Source organism: Dermochelys coriacea, chromosome 1, assembly GCF_009764565.3.
Source record: "Dermochelys coriacea isolate rDerCor1 chromosome 1, rDerCor1.pri.v4, whole genome shotgun sequence".
NCBI classification, from domain to species: Eukaryota; Metazoa; Chordata; order Testudines; family Dermochelyidae; genus Dermochelys; species Dermochelys coriacea.
The window spans coordinates 26,605,787-26,630,042 of record NC_050068.2 but is presented as its reverse complement, the minus strand read 5'-3'; the positions used below and the strand labels follow the sequence as shown (position 1 = coordinate 26,630,042).

General features: G+C 43.8%; 1 protein-coding gene across 1 annotated transcript; it reads left to right on the top strand.

Annotated features, from left to right (window-relative positions):
* Positions 1-529: 529 nt before the first annotated feature.
* LOC119844243 (transmembrane 4 L6 family member 1-like) lies at positions 530-24,148 on the top strand. The gene is made up of 6 exons (XM_038374842.2): positions 530-611; positions 5,055-5,237; positions 9,104-9,169; positions 16,041-16,186; positions 19,347-19,533; positions 20,398-24,148. Exons 2-6 carry the CDS (start codon positions 5,067-5,069, stop codon positions 20,416-20,418), a joined length of 591 nt encoding a protein of 196 aa, XP_038230770.1. The 5' UTR covers positions 530-611; positions 5,055-5,066; the 3' UTR covers positions 20,419-24,148.
* The last annotated feature ends 108 nt before the right edge of the window (positions 24,149-24,256 follow it).

Below are 24,256 nucleotides of genomic sequence, written 5' to 3'. Positions count from 1 at the left end.
TCAGAGGTGATCAAACCTCTTGGGGCCTAAGCCCAAACCCCATGTATCAGCTGACTATGGAACCAGCTCTACACTACGGGCAAAGACTGGGCCAGACTTTGACATAGAGCAAAACTGCTCTGTGAAAAACAAAAAGACTTTTCTTTAAGAGCGTCCCACTGTATTTCGCCATCATCTTGTACATTCTTTTGGCTTAATACATTCATATTTATTTTTTGCATTACATTTGTTTCTTTTTTTGGCCTTCCTAATATGTGACATCATGCACAACTTAAAAGGTTGTGGCAGGAAAAAGGACTGCACTGACCTACAGCAAATCAATGTGACCTAGGGGAGGCATTGACCAGTGGAACAGTGCCTTAAAAAAATCAATACTGCAGGGTGACATGCAGCCTGTGCGCGGGCCAACCAGGGATAGTTTTGGATATTTCCTCATTCTTTGGGGAGAAACTCCTGTTTGTTTAATGGAATCTATCACTCAAGAACATTTCTGTACCTCTCTGAGGCTGGTACAGGGAGAGGGGAAATATAAAACTTTAAGCCAGTTGAAAAATCACTTTGCTGTTTAGCAAGCTGAAACATTGGTAGCTATTTTAATCCTGTATAGCCAGGTAAGCAGAGATATTTTCTTACTTTCTTCAGCTTTACATAGGTTAACGTATTGAGAGCTCTAATTAAAAAGCAGAAGGCTACTGCAGACACAGTCTTGTTCACTGAAGTTGAAGGGAGTGGGTTTGATTCTTCTTTGTAAGATTGGCAAGATGTTCAAGTCTCTCTGGTTTGTCTTCTCTTCTGTAACTTGATCAGATTCAGCCCTGATGTGGGCAGGTGCAAGCTGCAATGACTTCAGTGGGAGAAGCCCTCGCTGAACTTGGCTGTCGATGCTTAGGTTGATTCTCCTTGCAGTCTGTAGCAATAGTCAGACATTGCAAAGATAGTACACCAGATCCTCATCTGGTGTAATTCATTTTAACTCTGGTGAAGTTGTTTGAGCTATGTTGATTTACATCAGCCAATGATCTGGCCCTATGGGTATATCTGAAAGCTGCACAAGGGGAATATGAAACTTCCCTACATGATTTGACTCTTACAGAAATGTGGTTAAGCTGTATGTGCTTATTTTGAGAAAATGGTAGTGCAAACAGACAAGGGTTGGCATGCACAGGAAGAGAGCAAGGGTTAAAATGCAAAGTAAGTGTAGATGGGCAAAAGCAAATTTTTTTAAGAAAAGGCAAATACACAAGACTGACAAAGAAAAAATGACAAAGGAAAAATATCTACATCCATTTCCCCTCCCTCTTCATCCTTCCTTTGTAAGTTGCCTATCTATTCAGATTTTTTTTTCTCTCTTTGAGCCAGGGACTGTCTTCGTAAATGATTGTAAAATGCTCTGCCCAATTTTGGGCACTGTCTGAATAGTAAGCAATGATAGTGAGAGGCAAGAATTACCATTCTTAAACATATCACTCTAAAATCGTTTAATTACAGATAACTTGTTTAAAAGATGAATTACTGTATGTAATACTTGTAAAATGCTCAGAAGGTGTGGTATGTAAATGCTAAATTTTGTTGTTAAATCTGTAGCAGTGGAGAACAATGCAAATTACACTCTTTAGAAATGCAGACTGACAAAAAGACTGGCAATCTCTACTATGTGACAGCAATATCCTGCATTTCTGGGAATCCCTTCACTGTAGCCCTCAGTTCCACTGTACCAAGTTCAAACTTCATGTCATACACAACTCACTGGTCCTCTCTTCTCTCTTAACTCATTGCCCTGACGTCCCTTCTCTGCCAGTAATGCCAGCTTCAACCATCAGCTTGTCTGCTTCTCCCTCAAATATTTTTCTGCTTTCTTCCACACTGCCCCTTATGCCTGGGACACCCTCCATGAACTGCTCTCTAAAGCTACTACCCATTCCTCCTTCACATCCCTTCTCAAGACCCACTTCTGCTACAATACCAATGAAAAATCAGCCAATTTATAATGGCTAAACTGAGGAGCATTCCAGGCACTGGAAGTCTGATACTGACTTTTTTGTTATTCCAAAAATATTTGCACAGTATATATAAAAATGTATGTCTGTGTATAAAAATTGCATATAGTTTGATCATTTCCCCCCTTCCCTACACTTTATAAATCACTCCTCTTTTTAGATGATAAACTTCTTGAAGGCAGAGATCTACCTGCCTGTATCTACCTCTATTTTATACAGTGTTTAGCACAATGGGTCCTTGATCCTTTTAGTCACTATGGCAATATGAATATTTATTAATAATAGCAGTTATTATAATAATAATAATTGTGGGTTTCTACTAGATGTTAATAGCACAGTGAAAATAATAATAATAATAAAAAACCCCAATTCCTGTAATCTCAAACTTCAAACCTCTCATGGAGAACTATTTGTGGATCAGGTTCCAGTATCAATCAGATCTCCCTCCTTTGGGGGTTGGTGATATCTGTGAGTTTAGTATTAAACCTCTAATCTGTTTCTGTTCTTTATTTAATATTTTAGCAGTAGCCTCTGAAAACTGTGCATTGTGTATATAGTGCACTAACCCTGATAAGGACATGTTATCTAAAGATTTCATTCTGATTGAACCAGCTGATGAAGAAGCACACCATACTGAAATACAATCAATCTATCGTCTGTACAGTACTAAAGTGGGTCATATAGAAGTCCTCTCACATCAGAGGGGATAGTAGAAAGAAATTTCTGTGGTGGGAACATCATGGAGTTTCCCTATCTCTTTGTCCCTTTTCATGGGTTTCATCTTGAGAGGATGCTGTCCGGCCTGGGATCTGAAGCCTTTCTTTTCTAGATCAATGGTGTGAATCCAATCCAAATCCACAGTGACTGAAAGTTACCTTTCAGTATCCTATGTGAGAAGGACTGGAAATATGAGTTCACTTCTTAGTGGATAGATTTCCACGCCGTAAACCACTCAATCACTATTGGTATTATCTTGTAGTGTTGTTATAGCTGTGTTGTTCCCAGGATATTAGAGAGACAAGTCAGGTTAATATTTAAAAATAAAAAAAAATCAAATGAAGATTTGTTGTATTACTAAGACAAGGTGAGTGAGGTAATATCACTCCACACCACACCATTGATCTAACTTCTGATGGAGAAAGAGACCAGCTTTTGAGTTTACACAGAACTCTTCTTCAGGTATGGGAAAGGTACTCAGGTAAATACAAGCTGGAACAGATTGTTTAGCAAAAGTAGTTAACACATATTCTAAGAGACCATTCAAGGTGAAGTGGCTTGTTAACACCTGACCATGACTCGTCTTTTGAAGGTGTTGTGCGGGATTTCTTTAGAGGACTGAGAGGTCAGATACAGAGTGATCATGTTGTGAAATGTGTTCACCCATGGGTGATATGGACTTTTTGTCTTTTATCATTGTTCTGTGTGAGTTCGTTTGAGAGCATAGTGATCTGGTTTCATCCATATAGTTGTTATTGGGGCATTTAGTGCATTGGATAAGGTATGCCATATGTTGTGATAGGCATGCGTAGGACCCATGGATCTTGAAAGGTATGTTGTGGGGGGTGTTGATCATCATAGCAGTAGAAATGTGTCTGCAGGTTTTGCATCTGGCAAGATCTGGTGCTGCTTTGAATTGGTGGGTTTGATCTGTGGGGAGCTTGCTTCTGATGATCAGCTTGGCAAGGTTGCGGGGTGGTGACCTGAAGACGAGTTCCATTTAAGCTCAAAAGCTCATCTCTTGGACCAACAGAAGTTGGTCCAGAAAAAGTTATTACCTCACCCATCTTGTCTCTGTCTTTTTTTCTTTTTTCTTTTTTGTAGACTGAGTAGAGAAGCAAAGAAATGAATGGGCATGAAGTCTAAATCATGCTCTCCCTCTGAGGTCTTGTCTTCTTTGGAAATTTTCCCCAATTCCAGTAGTTAATAGCCATCTGCCAAAGTAGTTGCATTGGTGCAACACTCAAGGGTAGACAAGGAAAACAGTGATTTGCACGGTGGACTTACCCAAGTTTCAAGCAAGTATAAGAGGTGCTGGTGCAAACTGAGGGTTTCTTTGTCTGTACTTTGGGATTAGACCACTGCAATTACATCAGTGGCTGTCCTTTGGTTGCTGGCATTTGGGGAAATTCTCAATGTAAACAAGGCCTTAGAGGAAATCCTTCCAGGATTAGCAGTGTGGGGAAGCTTTACTGTTGTTGTTGATGCCAAATGTGTGCTGTAGAAAAATAGTGGCCCCCAATAGCTTAATTATGGAGTAAAGATTCACTATTGGGTATGAGTTACCAGGCATATTTTTAGTATAGAATGGGACATATTAGCAAAAAAACCTGACAGCCAGAAAATATAGAGCCGCTGCTTTTCACAATACAACGGTCTTTGCACTTTTCTGAAGATGAGATGACCTGGCACTATTAGCTACTGTGTGTCTCAGGCAAATATCTGCTCTCCACAAATACCCACAGAACTACATGTACCTCTGCACTGGTTTTCTTTTAAATAAGTTTAGCCCTCATATAGGGACCAATCAGACAGTCCTGAAACTGAAGTCCTCTTCTCGAACAAGCACACCACACAGGCAACAGCAATGTAACCTGCTCCAAACCATGCTATCTATGCACCTCATGCCAAGCCTGAAGATCTAACCAATTGAAAGAGGATGTCTCAGTCTCATGCCTATTCAGTCCTTGACCCCACTCCTTAGATTGTTAGGAAGGAAGCACTCCTTAGATTGTTAGGATGTGAACAGCTGTTCTGTAGGAACTAGAATGAAACCACCAATTCATTTCACATCAGACACAGCCATTTCACATAGGACACTGAGCAACCAATATTTGTTTACTACTAACCAGGGCCAGTTTTGAACTGGTGGTGAACAACTCTATATAGAGTTGAGCCTTTCTTAAATAAATGGTTAATTGAAAATATCTTGCTTCATAACAAGTGTCACATACTTTAAAGTTCTTTCCAACAAAGAAAGAAAACTATTGCCTTGTAAAGTCTCACTGTTTTTTAAACTGTGCCATGACCCATACTTTCCTCTCTCATTTCTTTCCACAGGGGTGAGCTACAATGTGCACTGGAAAGTGTTCAAAGTGCATTGGGGTCGTGTTATTCCCATTAGCTGTATGTGCCATAATCTCCAATCTTCTCCTGTACTTCCCCAATGGAAATGTTATAGAGACCGACAAGATAACTGATTTGGTCTGGTTTTTCCATGGCATTCTTGGAGCTGGGATACTGGTAAGAGAGAAATTTTGTCATTGTTGTTGTTGTTTTAATTATTTCAACTTTTTAAAGATTATCAATGCCTCTGTCAATTCCAAATAACAATCCATGGGGGCTGCCTTTACATTTGTAGATGACACAACTTATCTGTGGGAAAAAGTTTAAAACTATTTGGGGTCTAAAACTGAGAAGGCATCTTTCCAGAGGGCTAAGGGGAAATCACCTATATAAAGAAATATAACTTCTTTATGAAAATCCTGGTGTCCAAAGAAATTCCAAATTACAAATATTAAAGGAAACAAAAATGTTGGCTTTTCATTATTTATGTAGTAAACACACACACCAGTTTCTTTGAGGCTCAATGTGTAAATTCAGCTTTAGGTTGTAAGTTCTCACATTTATTGAGTTGTTTTGCCTTGTTGCTCCTTTCATTAGGCACTGAAACTTGTTTGGGCTTGCCCTTATTGGAGCTGTTGTCAAAATCAAGTAGTGCTGAACTGCTCCTCTATTTTTGAGCACTGTTTGAATTCCAAATAGCTGTTACGAAAATGGTTGAACCTTTTTTTTACTTTTGGTCATTTTTCTGTGAATATGTGGGTGACCAGGTATTTGTCCACATGCATGTTTAGGGAATGCCTGTTCTTTGTGTGAATTCCCTCAGTTGTATATGCATTGTGTTTGAATAGATTGTATGAAGTGCTTGTCCTTGTCCATACATATTCAGTCATGCAATCAAGGAGCAGGAAAAAAAGCCATGCAACCGAGGTGACAAATCATATACCACAAATAATGAACAGTAAAGAGTCTAAGTGAATAGACCACAGACACTAAATAGGCTGTCATCTCCTCACATAAAGGAGGAGATGAAATGTACTCCTCACTGAATATTTATGAACAACAAATCCATAAAAATCAAAGTCTGTTCTCGGTAAGGCCCTGATCCAAAACCCACTGAAGTTAATGGAAAAACTCCTATTAAGTATAAAGGGCTTGGATCAGGCCCATATTTCACAAACAGAAAAATGAGTAAATTGTCTGCTATGAATAGCTTGCCTGGCTCTTCTTGTGTACCATCCACCTACTCCATAGGCCTATCCCTCATGCTGAGTTTTGGATGTATGAACAGGGAGTCTGAACAAAGATTAAAACTGTACCACAGGTACTTGTGAAAAATTCATACCATTCCAAGCCCAAGGGCCACTGGCTTTCAATGAAAGGAAAGACTAATGTTCAGCATGAGAGCCCTGTGTCACATTCAGAACATGACTTCTCTTGAGGGGTCTAATAAGGCTAGGCTGTGACCAGGATGGTGCGCAGCAAAAGTGGACACAGAGAAGGGAAGAGGCGTTGCACTGATCTCCAAAACACTGACAACTGCACTACGAGAAGTTATTGATCAGCAAAACAGTGCTGTTAAGTGTGTATGTTTTCCATGAAATTATGTGATAGACTGAGAAAGAGGTGTGAATAGACAAAGTGTGGGAGAAGGGGAGTATTATCCCCACGTGATAGCAAGGGAACTGAAACATGAAGAAATTAAACAACTTGTTCAAGGTCGCATAGAAAGTCAGTCTCACACTGGGAACTGAATCCAGGTTCCTGTGTACCACACCAGTGCCAGAACTACAAGAACAACCTTCCCGTTTAGTAGCCAGCTTTGGCTCATTTCAACCTTACTCTCTCCTTGTCTTCCACAGCTGCTTTTTAAAAGACATGCCCTTATAAAAACAGAACACATAACTTTATTTTGCTTAAAACCCCTCAATTTCCTTATTTTGCAAATTCAGACATTTAAGGAAAGGAAGAATGACTCATTTGTTACGAGTACTCGATGCTGCAAACGTAGAATGACACCATTGGGAAGTGACTGAACCCCCGCAACACATAGACCCCCACCTCACTGATGCCAGCGTACTGGCAAATTTTCATTCTAACCTCAAAAGGCAAGAAGATACAGATGTTCAGAAAAGCGAGACGCAACAAACAAGCCCTGAACTCCAAACAAATGAACTTGCTCAAAGCAGAGACAAAATAGCCCACTCACAGACTAGACAGGAGGCCTTCAAGGAAAACGAGGGTAGTGAGGGAAGCAGGGCTGCTGATTCAGTAGATGGCACTCTTGCCTCTCAGTCAATACTCTAAAATGCCTGAGGAAGGTACTAGAGGACACTGTGTTGCTGGGGTTGCGTTGTTGACTACCTGCACTTTTCGCAACAGGAGAATTTTTTTAATCCCAATGTCCTAGCCAAATTCCAACAGAAGTATTTTCATTCTGCTCACATAAATTCTCCACTGAGGTTCACTTACAATGGATGTTATATTCTTCGCTTTCTGCCCAGAGCACTTGTGGAAGTGTTGCGATGAACTGTTAAAGGGATACTGTCAGGTTGAAATCTAGTCAGTTTAAAAAAAAAGAGAGTTAATAGTAGTTTCAAATACACCACCTGTCCCCGAGTCCATCCTGCCTTCCATTCCCTTGTTAGACAGCCACAGTGAAATGCTTTTCTCTCCCAAGTTGCTGCATGAAAGAGCTACACAAACGACAGTGGACTCAGCTATTTTATGAACATAAAGGGGGATTTTTTGTTCTGGTTACTGGACACAGACAGACCATGTAGTTCTCCAACCAGTTTGGTCTAGGGCAGCGTTTCTCAAACTGGGGGTCCACAAGGGTACTCCAGGGGGTCTATGGACCCCGCTGATCAACTCCTCCCTCAACTCTTCCCCCTCCCTCCCAGCACCTCCTGCATACCAGGGAACATCTGTTCCCCCCTGGAGTGCAGGAGGCGCTAGGAGGGAGGGGAAGGAGGGGGAATGGGGAGTGCTCGGGGGATGGGGTGGAAAGAGGCAGGAAAGAGGAGGGGTATGGGTGGAGCAGGGGCAGGAAGAGGTGGGGAGGGGGAGGGTCTTGGGGGAAGCTGTGGCTGGGGGCAGTGCTTGGGGCTGAGCGGTGGGCTTGGGGGTCCCTACCAAAATTTTAAATCAAAATGGGGATCATCGGATTACTAAAGTTTGAGAACCGCTGGTCTAGGGAGACCCTATGTGGCGTGATAGCACATCCTGCCATGGCACAGTCATGGACGGGACTGCTGGCTACACCTTATCAACTTGACTCCAGCTAATAATTACCATGGATCAAACTGAGCTGAGCTCAGAGAGTGTTGACTGAATTGTGTTGTTTGCACCTTCCTGTGGTCTAACACGAAAGGTCAAATTCAGGGATGATGAGTAAGATGGTGCAATTTAAATCCCCTCACTCTAGTTTAGGACCAGATTCTCAACTGGTGTAAACTGGTGTAGCTCCACTGAAGCCAATGGAGCTACATTGGTTTACACTAGCTGCAAATCTGCCCTTCAATCCCCTTAATACTGCACTTAACTTCCTTAGGCCTGGTCTACACTGGGGGTGGGGGATCGGTTTAAGTTATGCAACTTAAGTTATTCACGTAGCTGAAGTTGACTTAGATCTACTCACCGCGGTGTCTTCACTGCGGTGAGTCAACTGCTGATGCTCCCCCGTCGACTCCGCCTGCACCTCTCGCTCCGGTGGAGTACCGGAGTCGACAGGAGAGTGCTTGGTGGTCGATTTATTGCTTCTAGACTAGACGCGATAAATCGACCCCCGCTGGATCCATCGCTGCCCACCGATCCAGCGGGTAATGTAGACAAGCCCTTAGAGTCAGTTGGAATACCATAGGGCTACCTAAAGTCACTCTGCCAATGCGCAAGAGAGTCTCTGTTGGCGTACCACACAGTGAAGAGCCAGAAGTAGCTAAAAGTAGCTTCATCCTATGAGCCCACTTAATTCACACATTGTTGTCCAACTAAAGCTGAGTATATGGAGACCTCGTGCATTAATTCAATATGTGCTTAACTTACAGGTTATTTTGCCAGCATTTATGATGCTGGGTGCAGGTGGAGCTGGATGTTGCGCTAACAGATGTGGGGTAAGCAACAATTTCCATGCTGAAAAGGGCAATCACTATGATCCGGGAATAACAACCCGTAAGTGGAAGCTGAGCAGATGGAAAGGAACAAAGCACGCAACCACTGACAGTCCAATCCTCCCAATACAGAAACAGGGCTTGACCTGCAGAATCCCTGTGCTTAGCATATGATTGATTGACCTCATCACAGGAGCAGCCTCATCTAGCAAGAATGTTAATATATTGGAGTGTTTATATAAACTAGTATCTATCCCAAGGCCAGATTTGGGGCATTTAGCCACAATAATAAGTACAGAATGGAGTGGGACAAAGTAGCACTACCCCCTCCAAGAAGAGCAAATCACTGCTCCAGTTTCATGGTGCACAGGGGGAGTTGGCAAACTATACCATCCTCTAGGGTGGCACAGCCTAGCCCCTTTCCTGTGGCTGTTCATGTGAGGACAGTGCCAGGGTCCTGCCTCTCCTTCCTCCCTCTGGTGATGGTTCTTTTCCATGGGTGCATGAAGGGAGAAATCTCTGTGCTCCCCTAAATGCAGGGACTGGGGGCTGTCCCTCACCCTTGTACAGAGCTGATGTGACAGCTGCCATCTTGTCCAACATACCTGGGAGTGAACAGGGTACCTACATCTAGAGGTGAAACCTGTTACAGGATGAGCTAAAGCCAAGTCTCTATAGCTGGGACTGTAACAGACTCAAATCTTCTGCAGGGCATCACTGAGACGGACCTATAACCCATATCCTCCAGTGAGTTACACACCAGAGATGGAAAGGCTCTCTGTGCTCTCTCCACCCACCACAGGCCAGGGACAATTTGTCCCTCAAAAATTACAAACATGACAGAGCAAACAAACTGTGAGGGTATCTCAATTAATCTCCATGCCTTGTACATTAATTGTTGTTTCTGATGTACTGCGGTTTTCGTTAGCCAGGATAAACTGACTTAGAAATGTTTTTCTAGTCAGTTCCTTGCTAGCAGTAGCCTGTAACTAGAACTGAGCAATAAAATATTTTCATCAATACAAAGTGAGCTGTAGCTCACGAAAGCTTATGCTCTAATAAATTTGTTAGTCTCTAAGGTGCCACAAGTACTCCTTTTCTTTTTGCGAATACAGACTAACACGGCTGCTACTCTGAAACCAGTTTACATTTAGTAAGACTCATAATGAGGTCATTCTACATTGTTAAGGTGCTTTACAAAATTTAAGGAATTTAATCTGATTTTAAGTAATTGCCTTTGATCTGACAAAGCGTTGGATGGACATGGCAACAAGTCACAACCCGATATGGCCAGCTGGTCAATTGCTCTGCAGTACATGCTATATCACAACAGGTGAAATAAGCTAAATGGGGCTCAGGTCCACCAGAATTACTGGTGCACCCCAAACACAGCTGTTCTTCCAGTCTAGTCCCTGCCCCCCAGGCAGAGTTTCAGACTGTTCCTCCCAGCACAACACTCAGCCTAGACAGACACTCCCTTCTAGCCCCCTATGATGTATTCTGGCTTTGTTCCCACTCCTGAGTCCTTGATCCCTCGGCCAGCTAAGACAATAAGAGGTATCTAACTGGCACCACTCAGCTCCACTATCCTTCCACTTGCTACTCTGCCGCTGACTCACTACTAAAAAGAAAAGGAGGACTTGTGGCACCTTAGAGACTAACAAATTTATTTGAGCATAAGCTTTCGAGAGCTAGCTCACTTCATTGGATGCATTCGATGAAGTGAGCTGTAGCTCACGAAAGCTTATGCTCTAATAAATTTGTTAGTCTCTAAGGTGCCACAAGTACTCCTTTTCTTTTTGCAAATACAGACTAACACAGCTGCTACTCTGAAACCTGACTCACTACTGCATCCCTGACTGTGAGCTGAGATCCCAAAAGTCTGGCCTTAGCCTTCCCTGCTCTGACAGCTGGTGCATACACACTTCAGCTTTACAGTTGTTATTATTTGTATTGCAGTAGTCCCAAAGGCCCCAATATGGGATCAGGCTCCATTGTGCTAAGCACTGTAAATGCATCTAGAATGAAAAGACAGTCCCTATCTCAAAGCGCTTACAAGCTAAATATAAGACAAGAGCCACCAATGACTATAACGAACAGTGGAAAAGGTGACAATCAGACTCTACAAGTAAATACATGGAGAAGAGATGGCTGACAGCAAACAGTTCTTTAATCTAGCAGAAAAAGGCATAACAAGAACCAGCGGCTGGATGCTGAAGCTACACAAATTCAGACTAGAAATAAGGTACACATTTATGAGGAAGGGTAACTATGTGGAACAGCTCACCTCGCCACATGGTAGATTCTCCATCACTCACAGTCTGAGTCAAGACTGGATATATTTTTACAAGCTATTTTACAGCTTAAGCAGAAGTTATGGCTTGATGCAGAAATTAGATGGGGAGAAGCCCATGGTAATAGAGAAATGTTCTGACTAGTGTAATAAGCAATAGTCTCAGTACACCAATGGCTCAGCCACTTTTGAGTTATTTATAAGCACCGCAGCAGAGATGAGTTTTAAGGAGAGATTTGAAGGATGATATAAGGAAATGGCTCTGCAGATTTTTTACAGGGAGCTGGAATATTCAAAATTGTTTTGCCAGTGATTCACAAACAACGACAAGGGGCTTCAGCAACGGGGGGGAAAGGGTTAATGTGTTTGTACAGTGCTTCGCATAATGGGGCCCTGATCCTCACTGGGGCCTTTGGGCGCTCATGCAATACAAATGGTAAATAAGTATAAATCTAACTATCATCCTTTTATTTGTCTCATTAAGTTCTCCATTTCAATCTGCAGTGATTTATGCAGACTAATTATATGTTATGGAATGGATCTTTCTGTTAATACATTTTAAATGATTGCCTTTTAACTTCATTAAACGCCCTTTTGTTCTTTCATTATGGGAATGGGTATAATAAATTTTGGAAAGTAACAACCTAGAGGAGCTTCTGTGTCCTGCAGGAGGGGATGTATTCCTCCAAAAACATGCTCACCACTATGGTATAATGAGAGGAAATCCCTCAAATATTTCCTGTAACAGGAGCATCGTTATCTAGTAGTCCCTTAACCTGAGCCATTTATAAGAGGTATTAGTGCAGGGCTAGCCTCTACCCACTTTTTGCAGGGAAAGGGAGGGCTTAAGGGATCAGGCAAAAATCACAGTCTTTTGGCTTTTAGTGTGTAAGAACCAGGGGAGTCCGGTGTGAGCTACAGCACTAGATCCTTCAACGGATTCCCCTACTGCCCACTAGCAAAGGTGGGTGGGTATAATGGGGAACTCAGCTTGCGGCCTGTAAAAGGGAATAGCAGACATACTCAGGCCTGAGCTGCCCAACCATTCCTGGAGACATTGTGCCTAAAACAGGAGCACAATCACCCCAGGAGCTGCCTCCAATGTCCTGCCCTTCCACTCTGCACAATTAAGGGCAACAAGCTTAAAGCCCACAATCTTGTCCATAATTTGGGTCTCCTGCCTCATGATGCAGAAGTAACATACCATAAAACTTCTCTGCTATATATCATAATGCACAAGGGGGCCTAATTAAGCTTTGCAACCTCAATTCTGGCTTTTCCTAATTTCTGAGTGCTTGATGTTTCAATCTTGGCTGTAACTTTTTTGTAGCATCCTACGTTTTAAAAAAAGCATACTGAAAAAAACACAGAAATTCCATCATGTGGAACCATAATAACCTTCACATGTTTCATCAATAGGTTTGGAACTGTTAGATCTACAACACAAACCTTTGCCATTTGACCTAAGGCAGTAACCAATAACAGTAGTAGGTTGTAGTAGTAGTAGTAGTAGGTTGACATCCTCTATGTAGATCAGCCACTCAAGGAAAATGAGACACACTTTTACCAGTGGGTTTTACAGATATTTGTTGACAGCAGAGAACATTGAAACTCAGGAATCCCAAGTTTGATTCCATGTTCTGGACTGGAGAGTTCTCCAGTGGCTAAAGACCTTTCTCCTTCTGCCCCCTCCTGTCTTAATCTTCATCTCCCGCCCCAGCTTCTGTAAATCTCCACCACAAAGCTACTTCCTTCTCCTTCCATGCTACCAAGGCACCAGCAACAGAAGCATTAAGATCACTGGACAATCTTCCTGGTGGCACCACAGCAGCTCCCAATAGCTCAGAGGAGCAGCTGCAGGGAAATTCCTGCTCAGCCCCTGTAGTCCCAGCATGGAGCATACTCAGTCATGGTGGAAAAACAATGTATTTTCCCTCATGTTGTTCCTGGAATTGGCTGAACCATTTTATCCAAAACTTTCTAATAAATAAATCCAGGCTGAGCCAGACACCCAACATGGAAAATTTTATCCCAAATGGTTAAAGTTTGGCAAAGTTATAAGCAACCAAAAGCACATCTTATAACAGGAAGTATTAGGCAACCCTAATTAAAGGCACCACTGGTAGCACCACTTATAAAAGTTTTCCATATACAAACAGCAACCATATACTTTTAGATCATTAAAAGTGGCTGGCTGAGGGAATCAGTCTTATAGGCTGCCAACACTGGCGGAACTCCAGACAATTAAAGGGGTAAACACCAAGGAAGGAGAAAAACTATTTGAGCTAAAGGACAATCCTAATATTTAAGTGCTAATGTTGATTTATTTAATCCATGCCTGTTGGGTGTGGTGCTCTGTTCCCCTCTAGTGGCACCTAGATCTCCTAGAAGTTAATGAATCTGCTACAGCCTTGGCTAAAAGCTTTTAACTCATGCAGTAGAGCAGTGGTCTTCAAACTTTTTACCTTGCGCCTCCTCTTATCCCTGTCCTCACCCCCCACCCATGGAAGCAGGAGCAGGGCCATGGCTCCGGGAGGGTGGGTAGCAGGCAGGAGTAAGGGGGCTGAGGCTGGGGCTACAGCAGAGGGTGGGAGTGGATCCTGGGTGGTTGGCTGACCCTTCGCCAGAGCCCCAGGTGCAGGGTGGGCAGCTAGGACCCCGGGCACAGGGTCGGTAGCCACGGCTGGGAGCCAATCCCTGGGCATGGGGCCAGCAGCAGAGCTAGACAGTGCTCGCTCCCCGTCCCCCTGTGGGGGTTGGTCTGAGCCCCAGCCTCACCCCCCCGAACATTACTCTGCATCCGCCTAGGGGAATACTCCCCCAGATTGTAGACCTCTGCAGTAGAGGGTCATGCACTAAGCTTTAGAGCAGGGGTGGGGAACGTTTTTCTATCAGGGGCCTTTGACCCACAGAAAAAGTCAGTCGTGGGCTACACATAGTCCTGCAGGGGGGTGCAGAGGCTCGGGACTTCCTCTAGGCTCTGGGGTGGGACCAGAAATGAGGGCTTCAGGGTGGAGGAGGGGGCTCCGGGCAGGGATGGGGGGTTGGGGTGCAGGAGGGGGCTCTGGGCTGGGTCCAAGGGGTTTGGAGTACGAGAGTGGGCCCAGGGCTGGGGCAGGGAGTTGGGGTGCAGGAGGAAGTTCAGAGTGCAGGCTCCAGGAGGGAGTTTGGATGGGGGGGTTCCAATCTGGGACAGGGGGGTTGGGGTGCAGCTGGGAGTGGGGGGTCTGGGAGGAAGTTTGGGTGCAGGAGGGGGAGACTTGCAGCAGGCCGGATGAAATGAAGCAGTGAGCCAGATCCAGCCCGCATGTCATAGATTCCCTATCCCTGCTTTAGAGGTCCCAGGTTGATTCTACCTGCCAATGACCAGGGTCTATCAGAGGTACATTGACACAAGAACAAATGGGTATAAACTGGCCATCAACAAGTTTTAGGCTTGAAATTAGATGAAGATTTCTAACTATTAGAGGAGTAAAGTTTGCCAGCAGCTGGGAATGGGCGATAGGAGATAGATCACTTGATGATCATCTGTTCTGTTCATTCCCTCTGGAGCACCTGGCATTGGTCACTGTCAAAAGACAGGATACTGGGCTAGATGGACCTTTGGTCTGACCCAGTATGGCCGTCCTTATGTTCTTATGTTCTGAAATTGCCTTCCAAGGGGAGCAGTGGGGGGCAAAAAAACTAACTGGCTTCAAAACTGAGCTTAATACATTTATGGAGGGGATGGTATGATTGCCTGCAATGGCACATAGCCAATCTGCAACTGCTAGCAGCAAATATCTCCAATGGCCGATGATGGGACACTAAATGGGTAGTCTCTGAGTACTATAGAGAATTATTTCCCAGGTGTCTAGCGGAGGGAGGGGGGAGGGTCTTGCCGACATGCTCTGTAACTTGAAGTCTTTAAATCATGATTCGAGGACTTCAGTAATTCAGCCAGAGGTTCTGGGTCTATTACAGGAGGGGCTGGGTGAGGCTCTGTGGCCTGTGATGTATAAGAGGTCAGCCGAGATGATCAAGATGGACTTTTCTCATTTTACAGTCGGGGAGCGAGCCTCCCAGCCCAGGTAGAGAGACTCGCACTAGCTCTGCTTGAGCCAGCACACTGAAAACAGTAGCATGGGCGGCAGCTCAGGCCAGCCACCCGAGTCCAAGCCCACCTGGCCCCCTGGTCTGAGTGTTGGTGCTAGCCTGAGCCATTGCCTAAGCCACAACATCCACACTGCTATTCGAGCTAGTGCAAGTCTATCTACTTGGGCTGGAAGCATGCTCCCAGCTGCAGTGTAGACATACCCATCCAGTCCTATGTTCCTAAAGGTCTGGGCTTCACCCACCTCTGCAGGCAGGTGGGATGCAATTTGCACCTTTCTTCAGTCCAGGGGGTAGCTGCACCAGAGTTGGAAAGATTCAACAACTTCAAATTCCTGCAGCAGAGAAGCAGGCCCCAAAGTACGGTTGTTATTATTTATTGCCCAAATGCAAAACAGCTAAAGAGGGGTTCCTTTTCCATTCACAGTCTGAGGTGTCCATAATACTCTGTGACCATACAGATGATGTTCAGGGCCTTCTCCCTTTCAGATGCTGCTCTCTGTGCTGCTGGCTGTGCTGGGAATTGCAGGAGGGGTATACTGTGTGGTCATCTCATCCTTGGGACTGATTAATGGGCCTCTTTGTGACACCGGTGATGGAGAATATATCTACCCTTTCCGGAATGACACACTGACGTAAGTATGATGTACTGACTCTTCCAAACTGCAAGGGCCAATTTTCCTTCAAACAGGAAATCTAGGTTTTTCTGAAATGAATTGATGTTCTGCGCTATCAGATCCTGAATCTGTATTATTCTGAGTGAGCAGGCCCCAGCCATCCTTCACTTGGTCCAAGTTCTCTGCCTTATTCTCTGAGAAGCTGCCTGCTTTTGTTTTGGAGGACACAGGTGCTTTGTTTCCATTGAGCTATTGACCAGACTTGTGTGATGGCTGTGCGATAGAATCATAGAATCATAGAATCATAGAATATCAGGGTTGGAAGGGACCCCAGAAGGTCATCTAGTCCAACCCCCTGCTCAAAGCAGGACCAAGTCCCAGTTAAATCATCCTAGCCAGGGCTTTGTCAAGCCTGACCTTAAAAACCTCTAAGGAAGGAGATTCTACCACCTCCCTAGGTAACGCATTCCAGTGTTTCACCACCCTCTTAGTGAAAAAGTTTTTCCTAATATCCAATCTAAACCTCCCCCATTGCAACTTGAGACCATTACTCCTCGTTCTGTCATCTGCTACCATTGAGAACAGTCTAGAGCCATCCTCTTTGAAACCCCCTTTCAGGTAGTTGAAAGCAGCTATCAAATCCCCCCTCATTCTTCTCTTCTGCAGACTAAACAATCCCAGCTCCCTCAGCCTCTCCTCGTAAGTCATGTGCTCTAGACCCCTAATCATTTTTGTTGCCCTTCGCTGTACTCTTTCCAATTTATCCACATCCTTCTTGTAGTGTGGGGCCCAAAACTGGACACAGTACTCCAGATGAGGCCTCACCAGTGTCGAATAGAGGGGAACGATCACGTCCCTCGATCTGCTCGCTATGCCCCTACTTATACATCCCAAAATGCCATTGGCCTTCTTGGCAACAAGGGCACACTGCTGACTCATATCCAGCTTCTCGTCAACTGTCACCCCTAGGTCCTTTTCCGCAGAACTGCTGCCGAGCCATTCGGTCCCTAGTCTGTAGCGGTGCATTGGATTCTTCCATCCTAAGTGCAGGACCCTGCACTTATCCTTATTGAACCTCATTAGATTTCTTTTGGCCCAATCTTCCAATTTGTCTAGGTCCTTCTGTATCCTATCCCTCCCCTCCAGCGTATCTACCACTCCTCCCAGTTTAGTATCATCCGCAAATTTGCTGAGAGTGCAATCCACACCATCCTCCAGATCATTTATGAAGATATTGAACAAAACGGGCCCCAGGACCGACCCCTGGGGCACTCCACTTGACACCGGCTGCCAACTAGACATGGAGCCATTGATCACTACCCGTTGAGCCCGACAATCTAGCCAGCTTTCTACCCACCTTATAGTGCATTCATCCAGCCCATACTTCCTTAACTTGCTGACAAGAATGCTGTGGGAGACCGTGTCAAAAGCTTTGCTAAAGTCAAGAAACAGTACATCTACTGCTTTCCCTTCATCCACAGAACCAGTAATCTCATCATAAAAGGCGATTAGATTAGTCAGGCATGACCTTCCCTTGGTGAATCCATGCTGACTGTTCCTGATCACTTTCCTCTCCTCTAAGTGCTTCAGGATTGATTCTTTGAGGACCTGCTCCATGATTTTTCCAGGGACTGAGGTGAGGCTGACCGGCCTGTAGTTCCCAGGATCCTCCTTCTTCCCTTTTTTAAAGATGGGCACTACATTAGCCTTTTTCCAGTCATCCGGGACTTCCCCCGTTCGCCACGAGTTTTCAAAGATAATGGCCAAGGGCTCTGCAATCACAGCCGCCAATTCCCTCAGCACTCTCGGATGCAATTCGTCCGGCCCCATGGACTTGTGCACGTCCAGCTTTTCTAAATAGTCCCTAACCACCTCTATCTCTACAGAGGGCTGGCCATCTCTTCCCCATTTTGTGATGCCCAGCACAGCAGTCTGGGAGCTGACCTTGTTAGTGAAAACAGAGGCAAAAAAAGCATTGAGTACATTAGCTTTTTCCACATCCTCTGTCACTAGCTTGCCTCCCTCATTCAGTAAGGGGCCCACACTTTCCTTGGCTTTCTTCTTGTTGCCAACATACCTGAAGAAACCCTTCTTGTTACTCTTGACATCTCTTGCTAGCTGCAGCTCCAGGTGCGATTTGGCCCTCCTGATATCTTTCCTACATGCCCGAGCAATATTTTTATACTCTTCCCTGGTCATATGTCCAACCTTCCACTTCTTGTAAGCTTCTTTTTTATGTTTAAGATCCGCTAGGATTTCACCATTAAGCCAAGCTGGTCGCCTGCCATATTTACTATTCTTTCGACTCATCGGGATGGTTTGTCCCTGTAACCTCAACAGGGATTCCTTGAAATACAGCCAGCTCTCCTGGACTCCCTTCCCTTTCATGTTAGTCCCCCAGGGGATCCTGGCCATCTGTTCCCTGAGGGAGTCAAAGTCTGCTTTCCTGAAGTCCAGGGTCCGTATCCTGCTGCTTACCTTTCTTCCCTGCATCAGGATCCTGAACTCAACCAACTCATGGTCACTGCCTCCCAGATTCCCATCCACTTTTGCTTCCCCCACTAATTCTACCCGGTTTGTGAGCAGCAGGTCAAGATACTTTCATGGGACTGTATGAGATATGAGCCTTGACTCCTATTAAAGTCAAAGGGAGTCACATGGCTAAAACATCACACAGTTGGATGGAAATCTACCAAATTGAGCCCTCTCCTACATCCCTCTGAAAAGCAAAGCAAAAATCTCTTCATTGGCTTTTTGCAAGTGAACCCTGACAACATCTTGCAAAGTGGACTGGAGAATGCTGATCAGATATTGCAACTGGGTCAGATATTACCACAGATTATGGGCACATTTTTGATATTCTGTGGACTTTTGTATTTTGCCATTAAAATTTGTCCTGAAACAAAACACAGTATCTTATGCAGGCAGCCATGTAATGCAAACCTAATTCTCCATGGCCCTGCACCTTATGTTGTCATTTACACCTTTGCAAAGTGGGCATAAAATGCTACCAGACCACTGTGTTAGAGTTTTACATTCACTTTTCACTTTGCAAATGACTTCTAAAGATAGCAAGAAGGAGAGAATCAGGCCCAATCTTTGAGTATAATGCTTAACAGATGAAGTCTTTTTGAATCACTCTTCATAATAAGTTGTCAATTATTTTTTCTACTTACAGAGACAATTATTTGTTTAATCAGACAACATGGAGCATTTGCAAAGAACCTGAAAACATTATTATGTGGAATATTGTCTTGTTTTCTCTTCTCTTGGGGATTGGTACAATTGAAGCTGTTCTTTGTTTTATTCAAGTCATCAATGGACTTATTGGATTCATATGTGGCACATGCATGAGGAAAAGAAAGGTGAGTATCTGATGTAAGATATCACAAAGTAAATATTATTTTTACTAGTTTTTATCAGACTCTATGATAATTTTATCCCCACTTTTGACAGAACCCCAGTAAATTGTTCTGATAGTGTGTAATATCAGATATGTAAACAAATGATGCAAATCTCAAGGACATTTTAAATAGTTGGACAAATAACAAAAAGTAATGCCCCATTTAAAAAACATAACACTATTTATTCCCACGTGGAGAGGGGACAAAGAGTCTAATGCTGTGGTTATTTAGGACTACCTTTTCAAAAGCAACTAGTGATTTGGGGAATCTCAATTTGCAGGTACTGAATTTGAGCTACATAAAAAGATCTGATTTTTAGATGATACTTAGCACCCACCCTCTGAAAAGCAAGTGTCTCAGGTTGGGCACTCAATAACTGAGGCACCCAAAATCATTAGTTTTCAGAGTAGCAGCCGTGTTAGTCTGTATTCGCAAAAAGAAAAGGGGTACTTGTGGCACCTTAGAGACTAACAAATTTTCGTGAGCTCACGAAAGCTTATGCTCTAATAAATTTGTTAGTCTCTAAGGTGCCACAAGTATTCCTTTTCTTTTTTCAAAATCATTAGTCACTTTTCAAAATGCAGGGATTGAAGCCCATCTATGGATATACAGGTTTCAAGATCATGTTATCTGTGGGTTGTAATGAGGCAGAAATCTTTTCTTGGCTTGCAAGTCTCTTCTTTTGCAAGAAAAACACCTTTACATTTTGATTTCTCTCCACAAGGAGGTTGCCATTTATTTTAACTTAATAAGATTCCTGTAGCAAGCCTGATATCCATCTGGAACTTTAATTAACTTGACATTCTTTCCTTCCTTGCCTTTCAGACACATATTGCTGGAATGTAAATCACCTACAAAGAATGCTAGTGACAAGCATAGACCTGCGGGGATTCATGTGTAATCATAATGTGTTGTGCTGTATTTGTGGGGACAGAGGGACCCCAAGATGTTCAGGAGTTTCAGAACAACTCCAGAACATTTTATAAAGATATCTGGATGGGAGGGGGTGGATTATATAAAACTTTTGAGGTCACAGATTCTTTTTTGTCTCCTCTAAGATCCCAGGCTAAGTCTCTGGTACTGGCAACATGATGCTGTCTTTTCAAGAGCACCTGGCATATATAAACATTCAATCACAAACATTCTCCAATTAAAATTCATTGCTTACCCCGCAAGTGCTGCCCTGTGTAGAAAGCATGTCACTTTGAAGTGCTGACTGTTGTGTATGGGAATCTGGACTGAATGTAATCATTGCTAATATAAAGATTTATCAGCTTTACTGAACTCATCCACACTGGTTGGATGTCTAACGATGCTCATTAATGCTCCCCAAACCCTATCCTGGCCCTGTGTAAAACTGGAATGGATTCTCTGGCAATGCTCTATCTATGTTTGCAGTGTTGTTGTAATCGTGTCGGTCCCAGTATATTAGAGAGACAAGGTGGGTGAGGTAATATCTTTTATTGGACCAACTTCTGTTGGTGAGAGACAAAAGCTTTTGAGCTTACACAGAGCTCATCTTCAGGTCATGCTCTTTCTATTTCTATCCCTTTGGTACGTAAGCAGTGGTCTTCAGTCAATACCGGACTCAGAAAGGGTATTTTCAGGACCTAGCAGTAGCGATATTGTTTAAATAAGGCCAATATTTGTAGCACTGTGGAGGCCCTGTGCAGCAGGCAGTTGGCCAGTTTCTAACCTGCTTTAACCTCTGTGGAGCCAGCCTCCACTCACACTTCTGTGGGTGCTGTAGGAGGCTGTGGTGGTCTGTAAAGTGCTAATGCTGCACTGAAAATCAGCACTTCAAAGGTAATAATGTTGCACATTGGGTAACCTTGGAGATGCATTTGGCCCAACATGCAAGGCATGTTGTGTAGCAACCAACTAGCCAATAACTAGCCTTATTGAACTATAAGGAGGAAAAAAAATTCAGACTCATTTCCAGGGGAGTCTGATATGCACATCCTAGTGTAGAACATATTCATATTCAGTATTTAATTTTTTTAAATTGCATATCTGATCATTCTTGTGCACGCTTTTCTGAGAAACTGAAGCTAGCCCTGAGAGGCACCAAATGGCATCATTCTCAGTACTACAGCAAGCAATGATCCCACAAAGTGCTGATTGTGAGACCAAGCCCTAAATGCTAAATCCGTGTGATTGATAAATTCCAGAAAGTCTGTGAATTCTTTGTCATTTTATTGGCCACTTCAAAGGCTAATTCCTAAATTGTCACTGATTCTTCTGCTTAAGACAAAAAGTAGTAAGATATTTTACATATATATCAGAAGCTCTTCAAAACTGCCTAACTGTAAAGTTAGGTTACTTTGGATCTGTTTTGCAAAAGGAGAAACCTTTGTTTCCTCTTTCAAAAATGTTTTTTGACTACTGCATTTGATCACACAAATGGACATTTTTCCCTGTCCCCTTAGGAATTTTCACACAGAAGTATCCGGTCACTCATGCTGTCACCTGATATATGCATGCAGATCCCTCATTCAAACAAATAAATGCCAGTTATGTTCAGGCAACGGGTGTATTTTAGGGGATGCAGCTTAAGCACCAATATTTAAAATTTTTGCCCATCATGTTTTAAAGCATATTCTCTTAAATAAAAGCAAGAGAGAAATACACAGGTTGGCTAAGGTTTTCAAATACTAATAAAGGATGTGGATGCATCCAAATTCTGTAAGTGGCTCCAAAAGTTCCAGCTGTTCTATACAGTGAAGTATGCAAGGGGCTATGATCAGAGATGAGGTTCACAGTACTACTGTTCCTTTTACAGCAGCAATCTTTTTAATTTAAAACTGATGAAAAATTAAATAAAATGCGGTGTTTTCTTTGGCTAAATTGTGTAAATTTTGTCCTTTCACTGCATGCAAACGCACTGCAGATTATCTCACGTTTTACAATTTAAATGGGTTGCTTATTGTCATGTCCTGAGAAATGTGCAGCTGCTGTAGAGTGACCTGTATGAACGTGCTTCTAGTGTATTAAACCCGTAGAGCCTGATTCTCAGTTACACTAAGGGGCCATAATGTCCCTGAGAATTCAGGCCTTTGTTCCTAGCACTTCAGCAGTGCTTCATAGACAGTATGTGATCAAATGGTTCACAGCCACTGTGCTGCAGCCATTAGTTTACACAGACAGAACCTGCTAGCAACCAGCTCCTTTCACCCACCTCTCCTCTTCATACAGGTCCATGTGTCTGCCCCACCCTTACACCAGCTGTCATGAGGGTCCTCTCCTAGGCCAGCTGGCCTGACTCCCTGGTACCACTCAACTCTCCAGACGCGTCCTTAGTGCTGCTTGCTTCACTACTGCCTGCCTGCTTCTCCTGCTCCTGCAGCACCAGCATCTACTGTCTGCCACTACCTCTCTGCTCTGGCTGTATGCTCCTGCTCCTAGACTCACCCTCCTCCATCACTTCAGCCCTGACACAGCCAATCATCACCCACCTGACCACCCCGCACCCACTCTATGCCAACTAGCCTCCCTCCTACTGCTATTTCCTCCCCACCTCCCAAGGAAACCAGAAGTTAACTGGCTGGAACAGGTTACTCTCTATTATGAAGAGCTGCCTCGTTAGATGTTGTTTCTTCAAATGGGTTTCTGCAGTGGAAGCAAAGTAAGTGGACAGGCGGCTTGCTGCTGAGAGTTTGGTTGCAAAGAGGGGAGACGTTAAGGGAAAGCCTATCTTGAATATGGGTCAGGCAGGAGCTTTGGCACAGAAGAACTGTTTTGAATGTGTAGCTGTGACAGTGAAACTTGTGAGAACTTACTGGAGCAGCGTTTTCAAGGAAAAGCTGCTTTGAAACTCATGTAAAGAAACAATAACTGATTAGACAACTCTTTATAAAACCATATAATCTCTTACACTGCATCACAGCAAGCATGAAGGAATAAAACAATCACTAATAAACTCTACTGAGCCTGTAGGAAAAACATTAACTCTGTTAAAAAGAGAACCCAAACTCTTGTCAGCTAGAACTGGGCAAATTATTCATTTTGAATACAATTTCTTTGCAAATTTATCCTTTTCTTCTGTTTGCAAATTATTCCTGTGCTGACCCTAATTTCTATCTCTTTATTCATTATTCATATGTATTTCTCAAGTAGTTTAGGCAAACAAATTTCAGCCTATCAGATATTCATGAGCAGTCTGCTAGGACTGGTCACTTAAGTCACATGGTATCATTTCTGCTCCCTGATTGGATGACTGAAACTTTTTAAACAGGAGGAGAATAGATGATGAAAAAACCATGCTTCTAATGTTCTGATGAATGTACCCAAACTGTGGTCACTAGTTGGGAGTAGCACTGCCAACCATCCCAGTCTCGCCATGAATCTCCCAGAATCAGGCTCTATCTCCTGGAAGCTAAGGAAGCCAAACCAGGAGATTTTAGGTGCTAAATGTCCGGCGGCACAGGGGGCTAAGGCCGGCTCCCTGCCTCCCTTGACCCCGCACCGCTCCCAGAAGCAGCCGGCACGTTCCTGCAGGCCCTGGTGGGGGACAGGGGGGTCTCGGCATGCTGCCCCCATCCCAAATGCCTACTTTGCAATTCCCATTGGCCAGGAACTGCAGCCAATGGGAGCTGCGGGGACAGCGCCTGCAGGCGGTGCAGTGCATGGAGCCTCCCTGACCCTCAGCCCCTGCCTAGAAGCCGCTGTCAGAGGGATTTGTTGG

Coding starts and splice junctions, on each gene's coding strand:
- LOC119844243 (XM_038374842.2), top strand. CDS start 5,067: ATGTGCACTGGAAAGTGTTCAAAGTGCATTGGGGTCGTGTTATTCCCA. Junction 5,238..9,103: donor TTCTTGGAGCTGGGATACTG/GTAAGAGAGAAA, acceptor CTTAACTTACAG/GTTATTTTGCCAGCATTTAT. Junction 16,187..19,346: donor TTCCGGAATGACACACTGAC/GTAAGTATGATG, acceptor TTCTACTTACAG/AGACAATTATTTGTTTAATC.